General features: G+C 37.4%; 1 protein-coding gene across 1 annotated transcript in view; it reads left to right on the forward strand.

Moving 5' to 3' along the window:
• The window catches only part of DSCAM (DS cell adhesion molecule), a 474,394-nt gene that overhangs the window by 65,426 nt on the left and 393,697 nt on the right, over window positions 1-15,271 (forward strand). The window contains exons 2-3 of the mRNA XM_052794447.1: window positions 7,586-7,903; window positions 12,528-12,674. Coding sequence (XP_052650407.1) covers window positions 7,586-7,903; window positions 12,528-12,674 — 465 coding nt within the window. The remainder of the gene's footprint in view (window positions 1-7,585; window positions 7,904-12,527; window positions 12,675-15,271) is intronic.

Below are 15,271 nucleotides of genomic sequence, written 5' to 3' on the forward strand. Positions count from 1 at the left end.
TATTAACTTGACTTTAAACTGTTGTGTGAGATGTTTTATTGGTGCTTTTGTACTTATTTTTACTAGTGTATTACTTTAATATACTCATCTCTTTCTTAATTACATTTGTAATCTCAAATCAGTTTGTGCAATTGATTTAATTTTGTTTTCTGTATTAAAGCTATTTTCTGTTGATTTTAACATTTTCTCATGATTTTTCTTTAGTGTTGTTTTCTCTTTTCTTTGTTCTTTTAGTTCCTTTTAGTAAGGCTTACTTTGGAGCCTGGTCAGACCACCTTTATCCAGTGCTGTTTTCCTGTTCTCTGTTCTTGAAGATACCTATCTTGCTTCCACCTGAGAGTTTTTCCTTGTGTGAAAAACCCTCCCTCCCCTCAAATAGTGAGGAATATTCAATTCTTACCAATTCAGAGGGGCATATGAAATTCCTCTCTGGCATCAGAATCAAAGCCAAAATCATAAGAGGGCATTCATTTTATCCTTACTCTAATAAAATTTATAATATTTATCAACCTTATGTGTTAGTCATTAGATAAAACCCCTAGAGGGAGACATGATCACAGATGGATTAGCGTAATGCCTCATCACTCTGATCTTTGCACAATAGCTGAAGTAATTTCTCTAGGTCACTTTGCATAACCTGTTACTTGATAATTGAGTAGTGATAACATTATTGTTTGTAGGTGTCTAATCAGTTTTTTCTTCTTTTAAAATAAGGGCTTTTGGAAAGGGGAGACATATTGGAGGAAAGGAAAAAAAGCTTATCTAGCCTTTTTTTTTTTTTTTTTTAATTTCAGTCATGTAGATACATTATGGAATCTTGGGGGAAAAAAATAATAAAAAATGTCCTAAATTGTGGCATAGCTCGCTAACATTACACCCTACCACCCACCCAGACAGTCTTTCTCTGGCTGTGTTCTGTACCGAGTAATCTGCATATTTGTGATTACATTTGTAATGCTTCTACTACTGGTTTGAAAGGCAGAGAAATGCACTCTGAAATGTTTCATTTATCAGTTCTCTCTGTGTGTTTATGCAAAAAGATTATCCTAGCATGCTATATTGTTTGGATGTTGACAGGGTAATTAACCTGTAGTATGATCCTGTTAATTCAGTTTCCTTAAACATAGTTTATTGTTTAGATGTCTTTAGCCATTTTCTTACAAATGTTTGGGGGTTTTTTTACATGAATTCCATTAAGTTGTCTTACAAAATATTTGTCTTTTACCTTACAGTGAATAATCAATACTTTATTTTCCCCTTTAATGAGGATTTCAATATTTTTCACTGATCATATGGAAAATTAGGCTTAAATTCTGTTCTTTAAATTTCTCAACTATTTTGTTATATTTGGGTCCCAAAATTTCAGAGAGAAGCTCAACCTCTAAAAAGCAAATGCATATTTCCTTAATGCCAAGTGGAATTCTCCTGTAGATGTGCATACTTTTGTCTTAGCTTTAAATAAAAGAAGATGCAAAGGCATTCAAAGGAAAGGTAAAGTCTGCCTAATAGCTGTATGTTTTTAAGGGTTGTGATCAAGATGGTGTTTTCTTGTTTGCTTCCTACTCTGATTTCAGGCCAGTGAAAAAGTAGCTGTCTCACTGATACCAGTTCTCTCATGAGATAGGGGAACCTGAGGAGCTCCTTTAAAAATCCTTCCTTGAGTGTTAGCATCCTTTTGACTTCCACCAGTCCTGTTAGCTTTTCCTTCCTTTTCCTTCCATTTTGGCAGATAATCTCTCTTTTCTGCCTCTCTTCCCACCCCTCCCACCCCCGTTTTAGGGGTGAAGGGGAACATCTTTGTCTTTTTTGCTGTGATTCTGCTATTGCTTTTTATGTGCCACCTTCCCCCACCAAAATAAAAACAAAACCACAAAAAAAGCTTTGCTTTTAAATTTTCTGAAACCTGGAGAAGTATTGTGTAATTGCTGGCATCAGAACTGGCAAAGGATGTGATGCTTTGAAAGATGGAGATTTGTCCTAATCTCTTTCTAACTGGTGGAGATGAAGAACCAAGAGAAGTGAGTGATTTGCACCACTAAAGTGGGATCTAAACTGCCTTTAGGCTGTGTTTGTCATCCCACATTAGCTGTGCTGGATGTTCAGAAAAGCTGCTCTCCTAACCTAGGCACAATACCTGGGGTCTCTCAGGAAAAGGCATCTTCCAGAAGGCACACAGACTGTTGGTATTTTTTTGTTTTTCTTAAACTTTGATTGGAGCTTGATGCATTGATGAGACTACCTGGGTTCCTAGTCACTTAACTGCTCAAGGGACGGTGTTTCATCTTGCTTTGCACATGCTTTATGTGGCTGAGAAGATGCTTGCAGCAAATTTTCCCATCAGCTTTTCCTGGAGTTTACTGTCCCATCATGGTAGAAAGCGGTCCCAGGCGGTTACAATTCCAAGCGCAGACTGCAAGAGTCAGCACCAGAAAAAAGCTTTCTGAAAAAGGGGTGTTCTTGGATCGCTGATTTCTGACAGAGGCAAAGATTAGACTTTATTCTATATTGTCCTTTTTTATTTTTATTTTTCATGTTTTTATTATACTCCTTGTGTTTGCTTCTAGGTTTCTTTGTTTACATTGCTGGTATATAACAGTGAGAAATTCTTAAATTTTAAGGTGACACCTTATACGTTCTATTAAATCTAAAGAAAATACTTGATTGTTGCCCAGTTCATCAATCACAACATCACTGAGGAGAAAAGGAGAGGAAATATTACTGTCCAGGGCTGTGGCAAACCTGATGTTCCACTGCAAGACAGTTAAGGCTGTTGCTATAAACCTTCTGTAGTGCAGGATAGCAGTCAACTGCTTAATTACATAATTTATCTTTTCTACTTTGATTTTTATTTTATCTAAATAATCTCAGTGGTCTCTTTGCTCCAGACTTTCACTTTGATTCATATCTTTTATTTTATCTATATAAATATTTCATGCTGGATTTGATTAATCAAAGGGATGAGAAATAATTTCCCCTCTGTTTTGAAAGTGAAACTTTACCCTTGCATAAGCATTACAGGAATAGTATTTAGCCTTTGAAAAGGACAGGGAAGGTAATTTAAATATAAGTATCAACTAATTGTTCAGAGATATTTTATCAATATTTTTGAATATTTTGAATTGTCTGTTGCCCAAAGGTATTTCAGTTCTTTCAAGAACTGAAGAGAAAACTGGGGCTTTAAGTGGTCAATTGCAGAATATGGAAAGAGGGCTTTGGAATACTGTGAGGCACAAAAAACTAGCTTCAAAAATCACAAGCGTGTTATTTAAACTTAATAAAACATGAAAGAGAACATGATGAGAAGGAAATGCACAACACCAAGCCTCTGCATGGCATTTTGGCACTGAGTTGAACAGATATAAATTTTTCTTACGTTACACGCAAACTCCATGAAAGTTTTCACTTTAGGTGTCATTGTTGTAAAGTTTCTTAAAGGTGAAGCAGTCTGAAGGGGGACATAGAGAATGGTGGAGAAAGGGAAGAGGAGGACCTCCTCTAGTTTCACAGTTTGCTTTTGCTTGTCATCTTTTATCTCTTTGTTGCAGCTGATGCTGATCCCTTCAGGACACGAGATCCTACACAGAGCAAGCCCAAGCCTGATCCAGTGTAGTAGTTTAAATGTAGCATCTTCTCTCTTATGTCTTAGTGACACCTCCTTCTGCCCATTAAAAAGGAGGATTGTGGAGCACCAGTTTCAGCCTGTTTTGTCTTGTGTAATATAGAATGAAGCCTTGACAAATGGCACCCTTACAGGCAGAAATATCAGAAGTATTATTTGCTAGGCCCTTATAAAAGACCTTCAAGTGCACAGCAGGTATATATGTAGGAGCTGCAACACCCTGGAGACCTGGAGGAAGGAGTGATGTGCCAGAAAAGAGTAAAGGTCACCTCTCTACAAACCAAAAAAGCAAGTTCAGTCCTAGCTATGCCAATGGGTATGGGTATAGCAATGCAAAGCCCAGCCTAGATCTTTATACCTATCTCTGTCCAGTCTGGTTACATCTACCCAGACTGGCTATACAGTGCTCAGTCTCACTTTTGGTTTCTGAGTGTGATCAACTCGCAGCCCCACTGACCAGCTTGTCATGAGATATGCCAGTTTACTTGACTGGAGATTTCTCAAGTGCTAAAAGAAATTTTGTATCTGGCTGGCATATTCAGCACTTTGCTAGGCACAATGCGGTAGCGCTGTCTCCCCTGAAAAGCAGGAGAAATTTTCTTGGCTATTATACTTTGTCAGTTCTCCTTATTGCTTCAAGTAGTTGAGTCTAAGGCATTTTGACTACACTTGCAAAAAATGTATCCTTCCCCCCTTCCCTCCTTTGTTGTACGAGTAAGATAATGGTATCTATTTAACCTGAGATTCAAGAAGTGTCGCTTGTCATGTGTCTATTGATCTGTTAAACTGTTTATGTGCTCCTTTAACCACACAGTTAAGGGCATGGGTCTTTGCCTCATTGCCCTGAAGTGCTTGCATGTGCAGACTGTCACCTTGTCATTTCAGTTGGGGCATCCACTGAGTGCTGCTGAGATGCAGGCTGCCTCCTGTTTCCTTCAAGTATTACTGGTTTCAGCAATAAATAAACCTTGTTCAGGAGGAATCTTTGACTTTCCTTCCCTTGGACTGCTAACTGATGTCATCTCTTTGAAAATGCTGATGTCATCTCTGTCCAGACCAAGCGTAGTCAGACTCAACTGCAAGCCATTTCAGTTCTGGCTTAGAGGTGTTGCAGAGCTCCATTCCTGCAGAGCAGGCTGTGGGGCCAGGCATGTGCCTGTTTGCTTGGGCTCTTGCAATTTTAGCCACTGTTCTGGAGACAAAATACTTCAAAAGCCTTGTTTTCAGAATAGCATTTAGGCAGTTGGTAGAACCTGTCTGATTTTTTTTGCCCTTCTATTCTTACCTTTTTTTTTTGTTTTTTGGTTCTTGAGGTATTTCTCTTCACTGTTTTACATCTATAACTCTCATCAACTTTCCCTACTGCTCTCCCTTGCAACTTTTAGTCTGAGCTTGCTTCTGCTTACTGTAAAATACGCTGTTTAGTTAGATCATATTTTACCATTAAGTAACATATAATTACATATCGTCTTTGACTTGTCTCAGTTTCAATTAGGTTTTGATATATCGCTTGTTCTGCTATTCAGCTAATCACTTTCTTCCTATGAAACGTTGCAGAGAAGTATCTTTTTAATAAAAGATTCTGAAATCCCATTTTTGTTGTCGAATGTACCCAAGTAGCTTACACATTGTTTTCCACCACAAAACGCATCTGGATTGTCAGCATTGTGTATATATGTGTGTATTATAGCACTGCAATTATTTTCCAGGGATCTTAGTGTGTTTGTGTCTGCTGTTAAGAAGAATGTGTACCAGATGCTCTTTTAAAATGAAGCACTATTGTATAGGCTGATAGATGGAAAGTTTGTCAAAAGTAGTGAAAGCTTCTACAGGGGATACAAAGCAGCTGGAAAAAATCATTGTTATGTGCTGCTAGTATGAGTCTCTAGTTCAGCTGTGCTGCATTTTGATTAGAAAGATTCTGTGGAAGTGTCAAACATAGTTCCTGATATTCTCTATTTTTATGGCGTTTGCAATTTGGTATTCACCTCTTTATTCTCGGCCAGCAAATCTACCAGTTTTACGTGAATGTCTGTTAAGAAGCAGTATAGCATAATAAAAGTTGGCAAATGTGAACTGTATTTATTACTTCTATGTGAATGTCTTGTTGGGCAATGGAAATTAAAATGCCCTGTTGATTGTTTCACTTGTATTTGTACAGAATAGCTTGTACAGCAGATGAACAATGCCAAATTTTAGTTCTCTATTATGTTACCAACAATACTGTTCTCTGCTTCAAAGTACAACTATAATTAGAAATGTGATTATGTAAAAATGGCACTATCTTATTCAGCCCTGCTTCTTTCTGTGCTTAGTCCTATTATGCCTATTTTTGCTTTCCAAATACCCAAGTCTCTCCTAGGGCTGCGCCAACTGGGAAGAACTTGTTTCTTGCAAGGGACTTTATTCTGTACTAGCACCTGTGTCATCTATATGCAGGGAGTTGTCAGCTCCAGTGCTTGAGATTTCTTCTTTCTGAATCTCCAAGTCCTTTTCATCCTGCTCTGTGATGCCTGTTTGTCTGGCTGCCTCCTGCATGCCAGACATCTTTCCCTATTGCTTCAGGAGGGTCTCTCTTACTTTCTTCTTTCTAGGGATTCCCAGAGCCAGTTCCGGTCTCTTTTTGAGGTTGTCCCTCCTGACGGTCAATATCAAGATGATATTTAGGAGAGAATATCTTCCCACCTAATATCTCCTCAAGATGTCAAAAGAGAGAAGGAAAAAATAGTCCATTTTGTGCTCCAAGCTACTGTAAGACTAAGTGGCAGAGGTAGACAAGGAATTTCATGACTTAGTGTTGGGATTGCAAGTTATTTCTGCAGGACAAGAGCATCCATCTTGTGCAAATGAAGGCTAACCTTGAAATCTGTCTCATTGATGTTCACTTGGGCCTGATGCACTATGGTCACCTTTTCAAAAACTTACTCCTTACCAGACTTGCTTTAGAAAATCATGTCAGAATGTACTGCATTCAAGATATAGTGAAATATGCAAATTTCTGTGTTTGTGTCAACCAAAAATGGAAGTTTTTTTACAAGTAAGCAGTATATGCAAATATACAGCACAGTGGTGGTATTGGTAATGTTTCCTACCGTTTATTGGAAAACAAAAATCATGCCTTATGCTGATACGTTCTCGGACAGAGAGGGTTAGGAAGGTATTTTGGATGAAATGTTAGGGAACCTTCAAGCCAGTTGGAGCCTTCAAGCCCTCTGGGTAACAGCTGAATAGCCCATGGCAGAAGTGTTCAGAAGAATGAGGGCTAATCTTGTGCTCTGACCAATACCAACTTTTTTCAGTGTTACAGAGTCTGTGGTTTAAGGTTGGGAGGGCGACTACAGTCACACGGTTGGCAGAACCAAGATTATCATAAGCATGCTTTGTACCTAGGTTTATAGGTCTTTGTTAGAAAGATCTGACCAAATTATATAATGTATTTATTAAGTTGTATCTGTATTAAGTATAGGTATCTATTATTATTAAGGAATTACGGGGATTTTTTTCATTGTTTGCTCAGGTTTTTTTTATTACTTTATAAATTGTTTTGCCATGGAAAGACTGAAAAAATAAGTTTATAAATGCTGACAGAAACTGCCTGTGTTCCAGGCAGAAATCTAGTTGCTAGAAATTTCATGGAAGTAGATTACTGTTGGATTTTTGCTGGCCTTACAAAGAACGCTACATCAGCAGATGCAAAAGTGATCGGATCTGTTTCAGTATACACTACAAAGAAAGAGATTTCCCACTTTACTTTTGGATGTAAACCACTTAGTGTGTTTAATCTGGGGATATTTTCTTCTAAAATGAGAAACATTTTATTAGAGCTTGCATTAGGATCCAGATGTTTTGATTACCTTCCCTAGGCATTGCGTTTGATTTTGTGGCAAGTAACAATCAAATTGTTTTGTGTGTATCTGATATTTCTTAGGTTTTCAAGGTCTGTTCTTTTTCTTTTTTGTCTTGCAGTTTTCAGTGAAGATCTACACGCCAGTCTATATTTTGTCAATGCATCTCTGCAAGAGGTAGTGTTTGCTAGCACCACAGGGACATTGGTACCCTGTCCAGCAGCAGGGATCCCCCCTGTGACGCTCAGATGGTACCTAGCAACGGGCGAGGAGATCTACGATGTCCCAGGGATCCGCCACGTCCACCCCAATGGCACTCTCCAAATTTTCCCCTTCCCTCCTTCAAGCTTTAATAACTTAATCCATGATAACACTTACTATTGCACAGCTGAAAATCCTTCAGGGAAAATCAGAAGTCAGGATGTTCACATTAAGGCTGGTAAGTACAGTCTTTTATTGGGTTCAAATGGGATTGAGGAGGGAGGAAACTTGGGTGTTTCAAAGAGTAGCAGCAGCTGTGAATCAAAGGAGACCGGCCAGAAGTGTAATCTCTGAAGTGTTCACAATATTAAGTAAAACAGTGGATTCTTCCCTCTCCTCCCTGTTCTGATTTATTTTGGTGGAGAAAAGTTAGTTTTTCAAAGATCATAATCAGTTGGGCTTCTGCACAAATATAAGGAAAAAATGAACAGATAATGAAATCATTAATCAGACCATCCTTGCTCATTAAAGAGCTGTGAGAGAAAAAGATGCAGTCTTTGGATTTTGTATAGGGGTTGAAAGAAAAGAGGAGTGCTTGCCTAATTACATCCCTTCTCATTTGCTTGTACTCAGTTGTGCTTTGTTTTGAGAGAGAAGCTCGTGTCCCATGTAACGATTCAGCAACTGATGTTGGTCCATAGGCAGTGCTTTCTGTTTAAGTGAAAAGATGCAAATGAGCATAATGGTTTTGCGTCTGTTTTCTATACTGACTCTGTGCAGACTGGGTCAGCCAGCAGAGAATTAGAGTGGGATCAAAATCAGGCCTTTTGTTACAACACATAAACACGATTGCATAGTTTTTGAAGGTTTTGTCTACCCATTTCTGTTAATTAAAATATTCAAACAAACAAACAAAAGCTCGTCTGGGAGCTGACCCTTGGCTAATGCAAATCTTCATAACCTCTTTGCTGTTGGTGGAGCTATGCTAGTCTTTTCTCAGAAAAGAAGTATCTTTCCTTTGGAGATATGCCTTCACGGGAGTTACATAGGGAAAACTGAACAGTTAGCAAGTAGATCTGTCTGTGACTCTCTTTTTAAATGAGAGAATGTATTCTCTTCTTAACAATAAATTAACATTCAGAGATCTGTAGTTTGTAGACAATTAGAAGGCAAGAATAAAAAACAGGTTTCCATGAAATTCATCTGCCTTATTAAAATTTTAGTCTAGAAAAGTGGGTTTTCTTGCACGAGAAGTGACTAGTAGAAGCAAGTTCACATTACGTATATGTGGAGTTTCTATAATGGTCTATGCTTCTTCCGAAAATGTTTAGTTGTCCACAGATCAAAAAAAAATTGAAAACCGAAGATTCATAAGAATACATAGTAACCAACTTTGTTTGGAACTTGGTTCTGGTTTTTGTGCTTTTGGTTTTACTTTAATGGATTTGTGGACAAGTTGTCTGGCAGAATTAGAGAGAACATAATATTTTTTTGTCCTTTGTGGATTTGTTAATGTATCTGAATTTTGAGCATCTTTTAGGCAGCATTTTTTCCAGTATTAGTTTCCAATTTTTCTATTTCTTTGATAAACTAACGCGGTGATGTAGAGGAGGCTAAAACTTGCAGCGTTGCTAGCTAAGGCTCTGAACTGGTGTTCATTTAGTTGTAAAAGCATATGATATAGATGACGGGATGCAGCTATGTCCATTGCTCAGCATTGACCCACTTATCCATGGAACCCCAAAAGAAGTCTTCCTGCTCTGCTTGAGAAATAAACATCGCAAATGGAAGGACCTGACAAAAAGGCTTTGCAGTAGGTGGTTGTAGCTGTTTGACTCATAAGCTAACGACTCTTTTCGGCCAAGTCAGAAATGCCCCTTTTACCCCTTTTCCTTCCCTTTTTAGCCTTTTAACCCTGAGCCATTCATTTCTCCATATGATTCAATTTCTCAGCTAATCTGAGGTGTGGATAACAAGTTAAACAAGTCCCCTTCCTTCATATCAGTTGATATTGTGTGTCAGAGCTGTCATTGTGCTGATGGCAGAAAATATCTGTTAGTGAGTATCTTTTCCAAAGGCTTGTGTAATCCCCCAATCATAGGAAAATACAATTTTTGAGAGAGTCTTCTGTGCATAGCAATAAGTGTATTTTATGTTCAGATGATAAACCCTGTGTTGGTCAAATATGAAGTGATAAACTTCATTTGTGTGTTACTTTCAATTATATTTCTGTTCGTGTGAATTCTGTATACAGTTTCAGATTGGCCCTAATTAGCCTGATTTTTGGGGGACCTTTTCTAATCTCTTTTCTTCTCCGTCTTCTCCTCCTTCCAGTGCCCTCCAACAGCAGTAGGGTTTCCTAGGAATACAGAAGCAATCAGTGGAGCATCCGATCATAGCACAATCATACAAAGACTAATATACCTCTGCCCATTCTTACAGTCAACCTGAGAAAGTCTGAAGCAGATATAAGGGTTCCAGCTCACAGATGATTGTAATTGTGGTTTTGTATGTAACTTTGCATATAATGCAACACACAACCCCAGCACCCAGAAAACCATAACCCGCACACCTAGACACCTAAACCTAAACCTCTTCCAGGCCAGTCCCACATGGGAGTAAAGGTGCATATCTCCATTTCATCTTCAAGCTTTCCTATGCAATCAAGGCAGGGAAGAATATATCTTTTTAGCAAAGGCTGAAATTCTCATATAAATTCATGACCTGGGGACTTGGGATTTAAAAAAAAAAAAAAATAAAATCAGAAAGTAATTCACAGGAACTGGCAAAACTATGATCTGGAAATAACTGAGGGGCCTCTGAAATCACAATAATGTAAACTTTTAAAGCAAGGAAATGAATAAACCTCTTTCCAGTTTTTGTGTCCCACATAGGGTTTCTGTGTTTGCTTTTACTGAAATGATCAGCTGGTCAGATTTTCAAAATGGCCAACTGTTCTGAAAAAATAGAAATACCTTCAGCAGTGTGTTAGGGTATTACTGCTAAACAAGCCTTTTCTGTACATGATGGTTGGAGTATGAGCATTAGACAAAAGTCAGCCTCATTAAGATGCTCTCTCTGCCATTCCCTCCAGTGTAGAACAAGATTAGGGGGCTGCTTCATCACAGGGCAGCCAGTGTTGTAAAGTCACTGTGTTAAAGATGCTTATAATATCGGTTCAGCACTTATTACAGGGTTAAGAAACTTAACGTTTGATTTAAAATAAATTATTGTCTTTTTTAAAAATTAGTGGTGTCTCTCATCATAGAAGATGGATTTATTTTGTTTTTAAAAAGATATCTAATTTAAAATTAGATTTATTTACTTTTGGTTAGATTTCCTAATTGTTATATTGCTATAGTCTTGTTTGGAATGGAGAACTTCAGTCTTCCCTTTTGCAGTGGTAGCACTGGGCTTGAAAACCTGATGCTGTTTGCATTTGTGAAAACTACAGTTATGTTTCAGTACTCTGCCTTTTTTTCCTGAAATACATTGTAAGTGAGGCTAGCATTTAGAAATTCCAGTGTTCCTGGTGTATAGAAATACTTTTATAAACTCTGCAAAGGATTTACTGACTCTTCAGTCTGGAATCAATGTGGTTAAATGTAATTGGTAGAGCTTAGTATATGTTTGTGGGCAGGATATGTAGGCAAGAAATGGGACTGTAATGTGGCAGTTCAGCATTGCTGACTTGGTTACACTGCTGCACTGGGGTTGTTCTTCCCAATAACTTTTACCCTCAGGCATATACATGCCTCAGACACACATGTCATTTTTGCAATACATTCACCCCTATTTTCATTGAAACTGTTTGTCACTTCAAGATATGTAACTTTGTTCATCACCTCAGATATGTAACTGTGTTGGCTGTGGTGATTTCTTTCTTTGCACCTTGATCTTATGGTCCTGTGGAGAGTCTATGCTGCTGCTTGTCCTTCCTGCCTTACCCATTTATTTCTTGTAGTAGACAACATCTGTTTCTTCTCTGCTCTACCACCTTCTCCATTAACTGTTGCTCACAGGATTTTTCACCCCTCATTCTTCATTGAAATGTTTCAGTGCCAGGATTTTCCTTCTTTCCATTCGGCTACCCAATGCAACTTCATCTCATCCCAGCAATATTAGTTTAGTGTGAAGGATTTCTCCAGTTGTTTTTCTTTCTCTTTGCCCATTAAATTTATGCTTCCAGATGCTAGACAAATGATATCCTGGATCTAAGTGGCCTGATACTGTTTTTTAATACGGCTCTGAATCATAGTTTCTGTTTTCTTACCATTAACCTATTTCTTTCAGTGCTAGTCAATTGAATATAGCTCTCGACTTACCTATGATCATTTCTCTGTGTTTCTGAGACACCTTGCTTTTTTTCTGGCTGTCACCTCCATCGATTTTCTCCTTCGGTTCTCACTTCTTCAAAATCCTAAGTGACACTGACCTTCTCTTCTACCCTCTGGATGTCTAATTCACACACAGTGCTCGTATGTACTTTGTACCCTTTGATAGAGCAGAAAACAATTTGTGATGGGAAATGTGGCATGAGAAACTAGACAAGTAATAGAAAGCATAACACCGTTTACCCATATAAATATGCACTTCTTACAAAAGTCTTTCTCCTTGCCCTCAGAATTAGGTAGGGGAAGAACACAGAAATATGGTGAAATGCAGATTTTGAGGAAACAAAAAGATCTGGGAATGCTTTCATATTAATTTGAAACCAGCCTTGCAAAACTGTATCATTTACTGAGACAAAAGAATTTACAACCTGAGTAACTTTCCTGGGAGAATTTTGCAATGCTAACCGAGGAAGTCGATGGGATGTGTGATTATGACTTGTTTAATGAAACCTCTTCTTCTATCTTCAGTTTTACGGGAACCCTATACAGTCCGTGTGGAGGACCAGAAAGCCATGAGAGGCAATGTAGCAGTGTTCAAGTGCATTATCCCCTCCTCTGTGGAGGCATACATCACTGTTGTCTCATGGGAGAAAGACACAGTCTCGCTTGTCTCAGGTAGGCTGTTATGGCTTTCTTTTCCAATTGACAATGGCATCTATGGTGCCTGTTCCCCCCCCCCCCCAAATGCCTGATGTTTACTTTGAGTCAATTATAGCTGAATGGTATGTCATCCTTCCAGTAATGTATTTCATATTAGCATTGCTGCATCCCTATGACTGTGTGTGACATGAAGGTTTTAGACAGCCCTGCTTTTTCTAGCGTGCTTGAGGGGGAAATAACATGGTTTTTGTTTTATATCAGACATAAAACCAGCTTCCTGGTGCTGTGGCAATGGGTTCACATTTTAACTTTGATAAGGAACTCCTGCTTGCCAAAGAAATTTGAGTTTCATAAAGCATGTGTTGGGTTGTAATTTTTTTTCAGTAGTAATGTTACTCATAGATTAGAAGAAATCCTGAGTTTAAATCTGTTTGGTTATGTTTAAATGAGGTATGTAATCGATATTTATACTTTCATAACATTTTAATTTCAAATATCTTCATAGATAATACTGGAGGCTTAAGCACACGGTAAATGGTGCTGTAAGCCTAACATATTGAACTGAAACAATCTGTTCTAAAGCAGTTATATGCATTAATCTATTTACTGACAAAGTGAGGCATTGTTCAGGAAGTACAGGGAATTCAGGCAAAGAATATCCAACATTTTAAATCATAAACATTGTAAGAAATTCATGGGAGAAAGTATATGCAGGAAAAATATTTTCAATATAGTACATATCTAAATTATATATTACGCACAGTGCAGCTGTTTTTACACATACAAATGATTTATGTGTCCAAAAATTTGAAATATATTGTTCTAAGGTAATGCAAAATGAAAAAAAATAGTTTGAGTTAAATGTTGCTGCAGAGTATATTTAAGAATGTGTTTGTGTTTATGATCCTACAATGTGTGGAAATGTTTTTGCACTTCTCAGTATATTAGTAATCTTTCCTTTCTGACAAACGTGGCATTGATGGAAATAGCTGTTTCTATATGACTCATATTATAGATTCTGTTTCTCTATGTGTCTTATTGATTCCTTATATAAGCTTGTTCTATTTTTTTCAAATATATTTCAAATAGCTTTCTAAGGATTTGGTAGATATTTAAGTTCCATGTAACTGATGATCAGTTGTCCTATACTGCTGGTGCACTGTTTAAGCTTGGTAAATTCACTTCCTTTTTATGCTCTTGGATTTTGATATAGCATATTATTTTTGTCATTGAGCAACTGAAACTGAGTGTGTTTCCACAAAGAGGTCTGTAATATCTGAATTGTAGGACTCACCAACACTTCTGCCAATATATTCAGGTCAGAGTTGTATTTAAATACACAAATAAGCTTTCCATTATTCTATATATAATAATACAGAACTATGCTTAAGATTGTCTAAACTACAATTGAGATTATCTAGTGCAACAGTGGATGGATGTGTTTACTTTGCTTCATCTTAAAATAGGCTACTACATGATGCACGTACATCTGGACGTGTGAGTATTGGCTGGAGGAAAAGAATGTGTATACCTGCCTGGTTAATTATCTTAATATTTTTTTTAAGTTTATTCATTCTATATTATAAGAAAATGTGTGTATTTTCTCTGTCAACATAGATTGTGTCCTCTCAATTTGATTTTTTTTGACTTGAGCATTAATACCGAGTACCTATGTCATATCTTTGAGTGGCCAAATCCTGCCCTTCACCCTGGAATCAGGAGAAGGGCACACAGGTCTCTGTAACCCCTTTTTTAGGGAAGAAAGTGTGGTATTTCTGCAGACCATCATGGCTGCTTTTTTAAGATAATTTTATTCTGGTTAGTCTATATTGATTCTAACCCCAAACATTTGGGGAATAGAAGTGTGTAATAACATTTAACTATATTGACATAAATTTAGTCTTTTTTTTTTCCTTAATGCAACTTCTGACTGTGGTTGACTAGGCTACAATTATTAAAAATCTATTACAGATTTTAACACTTAAAATCCAGTTTCTATTTATCTCACAATCCCTTAATTCGACAGTTAGAAATCTAAATGGAAATAAACCATAATTCATTAAAATTGGTGCTATTAAAAATCTCAGTTTATCATATTGGATCACATCACAGAAAAGATTTAGTTTCAGAGATGAAATCACAGGTTAGATTACAGGTCGATGCTATTTGTCAAGCAAGGGCAAAAGTGAGGCAGGAAAACATTGCTCCAGTTTAACCACAATGATTGCAAGATTTGTTTGTTCACCACTTATAGACTTTAACTGCAGCTTAATAGTGGGAGCATTTAAAAAACAGAACCCATACGTGTTTCATAAAACAATTGCCTTGAGTTTTACCCATAATCAATATTGCAATAATCTGGCCATGAACTCAAATGGTAGATATTGATGAAGCCTGTCTTCTTAGAATGTCAGTGCTGATGAATAGGATGTAAGACGTAACATGTCTATTGAGCTGTTTTCAACTAATGATCAATATTCTGAGGAAATGTATATGCTTGCTTATACAGCTACTGCTAGCATGTTTTCTTCTGTGTGCTAGACCAGATTCATTGGTATGTTTTTTATCTCACCATTTAATATTGGAAAACATCAAGTTCTGATTTGTTTTGA

The sequence above is a fragment of the Harpia harpyja genome, chromosome 8 (assembly GCF_026419915.1).
Source record: "Harpia harpyja isolate bHarHar1 chromosome 8, bHarHar1 primary haplotype, whole genome shotgun sequence".
NCBI classification, from domain to species: Eukaryota; Metazoa; Chordata; class Aves; order Accipitriformes; family Accipitridae; genus Harpia; species Harpia harpyja.